At 45.9% G+C, this 5,022-nt stretch overlaps 1 protein-coding gene across 1 annotated transcript in view; it reads right to left on the bottom strand.

Moving 5' to 3' along the window:
• The window catches only part of PARP14 (poly(ADP-ribose) polymerase family member 14), a gene marked incomplete at its 5' end in the record, with an annotated part of 77,376 nt that overhangs the window by 9,085 nt on the left and 63,269 nt on the right, over positions 1-5,022 (bottom strand). Inside the window, 3 exons of the mRNA XM_006017906.3 lie at positions 982-1,127; positions 2,547-3,152; positions 3,264-3,482. Coding sequence (XP_006017968.2) covers positions 982-1,127; positions 2,547-3,152; positions 3,264-3,482 — 971 coding nt within the window. The remainder of the gene's footprint in view (positions 1-981; positions 1,128-2,546; positions 3,153-3,263; positions 3,483-5,022) is intronic.

Below are 5,022 nucleotides of genomic sequence, written 5' to 3'. Positions count from 1 at the left end.
AAGGTGATCAGCTCATGGTCGCTGTCACCCAGCTTCCCATCGATCACTAGGTCGCCGACTAGGTCATCCCCAGTAGCCAGTACCAGGTGGAGCAGCGCTTTGCCTCTCGTTGGCCCATAGACTTCTTGAGTCAGGTAGAGGTCATCCACGCACGAGAGGAAGCTCTGCGACCGCTCAGATTTTGCTGAGCGATCCTCCCACGAGATGTCTGGGTAATTGAAGTCACCCATGACAACCATGGTCCTGGAGCAAGCTGCCTCAGCCAGTTCCTGGGCAAACTCCTGGTCAAGCTCAGGACTTTGGGTGGGAGGTCTGTAATAGACTCCCACCATTGTGTCCCCTGTGCCGTGTTCCCCACGGATTTTAACCCAGAGGGTCTCCAGCCGTCCACCCTGGTCACCAATATCGGCTTGCAGGGATGTGTAGCTTTCCTTAATATAGAGAGCTACCCCCCAGCCCCTTTTCTCTACACGATTCCTCCTGTACAGGGTATAGCCATCTATACCCGTGGTCCAGTCATGGGTGGAGTCCCACCAGGTCTCCGTTATCCCTATGACATCGTAATTGTTTGCACTGAGCAGGAGGATGAGCTCCTCCTGCTTATTCCCCAAGCTCCTGGCATTAGTGTACAGGCAGGCAAGTGCCCCCTGGGGGGCTCCTTCCTTGCCCACAGATTTTACCAGGGCTGGGGCAGGGGTGGGCTCCCTGAAGCGCCGTGATCCGCTGGCTTTGCAAGGATTGCTCAGCGGGCCAGCAGTGGCAGTAGTCCCCCCCGTCCCCCAACGGGCTTAGTTTAAAGCCCGGTAGAGCAGGTCAGCTTCACCGGGCTTTTTTTGCTAGAGTTGTGAAAAAGGATGTTTCTCTTCCAAAAAGAAACCATAGTTTAAGAAATCCAAACCAATGCTTTTTACACCCCTTGTTATCTTATCTATTTGGGGCAGTCACCAAGACACCTAGGCTCAGAAACGGACACCATTTCACCTTTTCAATCTTGAATGACGCGCAGGTCTCTTGAAATCTTTTCTGAACATCGTCATATTCTTTCATTTCTGGTTTTAGCTGCACTACTTTGACACGCTCTTGGTTCATATCTTCCCATGCTGCAGGGAGTATTATCGACTGATTTTCTGCAAAGGCAAATGTTTTGTTAACAAATGTGTACTGGACTCTGGTTATGGAGGCATAATTATTAGCATACTATGAAAGCATAATTCAATGATTCCTTGCTCTGCTTTTACTTAATGACTTTGGACTGAGGTCCTAAAGTGTGATTATGTTGATAGTGCTGTTCAAGAGCCAAACCTTAAACATCCTTGCTAAGCTTGTCATAAGCCTCACTGAGAGAAAGCTGTCAGAGTATCAGATGTTTAGTAAAGACTGAAAAGGCACCTCATTATTTGGCCTAACCAGCAGATTCACCTATACCGGGAACACCTACCTTCACTGCACTCCACACTCATTGGTAAAGTGGCAGCATCGTTCCCTACTCCTTTTTCTTAAAGGAATGTATGACATAGGGAAATGGAGAAATGCTGAAGGGCTAAAAAGATTGGGAACAGATCTAGCCTAAACTTCACCCCTTTTCCGTCTCTGCTTCTGGATATAGTAGCACAAGACAGAAGTTATTCTTTCCACCTAGTCAGAGGCATCTCAGAGAAAAACAGAAAACAATTTATTGAAGACACTGTAACCTGCTCTCTCTCAAACATATGGCCTCCAGACTCAACACTACCAGCCTCTTTCCATCTCAATTCATTGCAGAGAAGCTAGGGCTGTAGCTGCACTGTCAATGAATGTGAAACTGGTTTGCACTTATCCCAGAAGGAACATAAATACTGGATACTCTCAATCAAGAAGAGTAAAGACTTCAAGGGAGCAAGACGCTCTCTTTTCTCTTGGAAAGAACTAAGACAAAAGGCGGCAAGGGGTCCCCAAGAAGAAACGTATCTTTCGTAGGTGGGAGTTTTATTGTTTCCTAAATGCAGGAACATTAGAAGGTTTATTTCAGTGGTATCAAATGAAGAAATGTTCTCATTAGAACTCGTCCTCTAATCATAATTACAGTCATTTAGTAGTTGTACTGTGGTATCTTCTAGAGGTGACAAAGCCACTGTTAGGCATGGTGCACACACGAGATGTCTCTGACCCTCTCAGATGAGCAAAACAGGTGGAGCTAACTGAGGGAATCTCATGGAAAGAAAAGGCAGTATCTATATAAACACAAGATGCTTACAGCATTCCAGCTGCCTAAATTACTGTTTTTTCTTGTCATCACAAATTTGATTTACTGTGCTTTTCACAATTTTAAAACATCCATGATTTTTTATCATCTTTGTTTTCCATTTCAGTCTCTTTCAATTCTTTTTCAGTATACGACATACTGCTTCCAATGGCAATTTGTATTCCAGATGTGCACAAGAACAGCTCTGTTTGACCCTAGCTTATTTTCCTTACTCCTCATCTGCACTGGTCTAGTCTAGCACTAAGGCAATACTAAATCTAGCTTGAGTAACAATGACACTAGAAATCAAGAAGAGTTCGCTTACCTTCCGTTTTCGAGATGCGTACGATAGGTTTACATTTCCCTCGATCATCTAGAGCACGTTTTGCTACCAGATCCACTTTAAACCTTTTGTTTTCAAAAGTGACGTCAATCTCCTTCTGTTTGCCCATTGCAGCATCCTCCAAGTGCAGGTTCGTCAGACTGTCAAAGGGCACATAACTACCGTTTTCTATGTACTGCCACTCAACTAGGCTGCTAACAAGTTCTGCCTTGGATTCCTCTTCTTGGGTTTCTCTGACTTTTTTAATTAGCTCTTGAATTTCCAAGCAAGCATGCAAGACATCTTGGCTAACACCTGAGACTCGAATGGCAGGAACAGCTTCCTTGAGATCCCAATCAATGTCAATGTATAGTTTCTTCTGAAGGTCTTTCAGTTTCTCAAACTCCCTTTCACCAAAACCTGAAATCCCTTCCTCCGATATAGTCTTTTCAAGCTGTTGCCTTAAAATCTGGTTCTTAATCCATGATTCAGCTGCTTCTACATTTTTCTGGCTTTCACCACAAATCTGAAAAATGGCTGGCATAGTTTTCATCTTTGAAACCACAATGGAGGATTTTTCTGTTGGGCGTTTTCCAAATCCAAAATAGGCTGTAATCAAGTAGAAATACAGAAGGTAGTTGCAATGGAAGAAAGGATAAGGATCAAGTAGCCTTATATGTGCACCTCTACACAGACAGCAAGACCAAGGCAGCTACTTACATGCAACCTGGGAGAGGAATGAACGTGGTGCAGGTGTAGGAGGTACCTGCTCAGTACCTTGTCTTTTCTTCATGCTCGCATGGAACACATCCATTAGATGTGTCTGGAAGATAATGATCTTGATTTTTTCCACAGATTGAACAGATTTACCATTTGCAAAGTCCACAACAGCATCCATCATAGCATCAGCTACCTTAGCAGGATCATGGCCTGCCTGACCTGTAACAAATATCAAAGTTAAAAATAACAACTACTAAAATGGATGCAATGTGTTAAAAAAAAAAAAAAGTCACTTAAAATAGGATTAGGATAGTTAAAATCTTGGGCACAAAACTGGCTAGAAAGAAACTGGCTAGAAATTGAAAGATTTCTCAACATCATAATAGCCTCTGAAGAGCAGAAGAGCAAAAAGCCTAACTAGCTATTGGTGTGGTATAAGTAAGTGAAAGCAATTATATGATGGGCTGCCTGCTATAGAAGGGACCTTGCCTAAAGGGCTCTAAGGGCACATCTACACATGCAGGCATGTGTACCTGCGGCAGCTCAAATAGGAGGGACACAAATTTGAGCTGGGGATTTTTGCCTCATCACATGTGCCCGGACATGCACTTTGGTGTGGGGCAGGTTGTGCCACCTGGGGCAAAATAACCCTGCCCAGCTCCTCCAAGACCTTCAGCCAGGGGGAGCTAGAGCCTGGGGCCAGCATAGGTACTGGCCCCAGCAATATAAAAAAAAACTGCCCTGGCAAGCAGCTCGGGGCTACATGCTCTCAGGAGCTTCTAGGGCCTGGCCTATTGGTATCTGGGGACACTACCCCTTGTGCGAGCTGGACTGCTGAAGCAGCCCTAACAGAGTTCCCTGCACCCTCTACCCACTGCAGCAGTCTGGCAGTGGGGGCTGCTGCCTGGCTGTGACTTGCTGCCACCTACGACAGCATGTGGCCCCAAGGCTGCGCGCCTGCCAGACCCAGATGGGAACTGCACGGCCGCAGCAGAGGCATCTGCACCTCAGGGCCAGCTGCCAGCAGGCTGTGGCTGAACAGTTGGCCTCTGTGTGGCACTACCGTCATGTGTGCCACCACCCTGCCATCTGGGCAGCTATCGCCCGGAAGATGTTCTCGGTGAACTGTCAAAGCATGCCCTCTTAGCCCCAAGTGGCCAGAAGGTCAGCCATCTCCAGCTGAGCCCCAGATGCCAGCCCTGAGCAGGCTCTCTGCCTGGGTCCTGCCACTTGCCTCACTAGCAGGAATTCTGGTACTCCCCATTTAAAATCTGCAAAATCTATGATAAAAAAAAAAAATCCCAAATTCACTCTTTAAAATACTCCCAAATCCATGTTTTTCCACACTTAAAACAAAAGACCGCTATATATACACACATGTGCGTGTGCATATACATACAAATACACATATAGGAGAGGGAGAGAATCAGTTGGGCAATGTCTTATTGATATATTTACAGTTTTAAAGCAATCTGGAAACCTACTAGTGTCTCTAGCATCATAATAAATTAATTCTAAATATATATTTGCTTTGATGTTTGCTTTTGGTTGTCTTATCATAGAACAATTAGAGCTCCCCTGGCACCTTCACTAACTAGGATGTGTAGACAGCTGCCCCTGCAGCCACAGCTTCTGCCAGCAGTTCTCATCCTATCTGGCAGCTGGGGACGATGGGTGTGTGATGGAGGGGATGTGGGGTGTGGAGGGCTGTGGGGGTGCGTGGGTAGGCATGGGAGGGATTGTGGAGGCTGCTCGGGAA

This window comes from Alligator sinensis, unplaced genomic scaffold, assembly GCF_000455745.1.
Source record: "Alligator sinensis unplaced genomic scaffold, ASM45574v1 scaffold4_1, whole genome shotgun sequence".
In the NCBI taxonomy this organism is placed as follows: Eukaryota; Metazoa; Chordata; order Crocodylia; family Alligatoridae; genus Alligator; species Alligator sinensis.
This window is presented reverse-complemented; position numbering and strand designations above follow the sequence as displayed.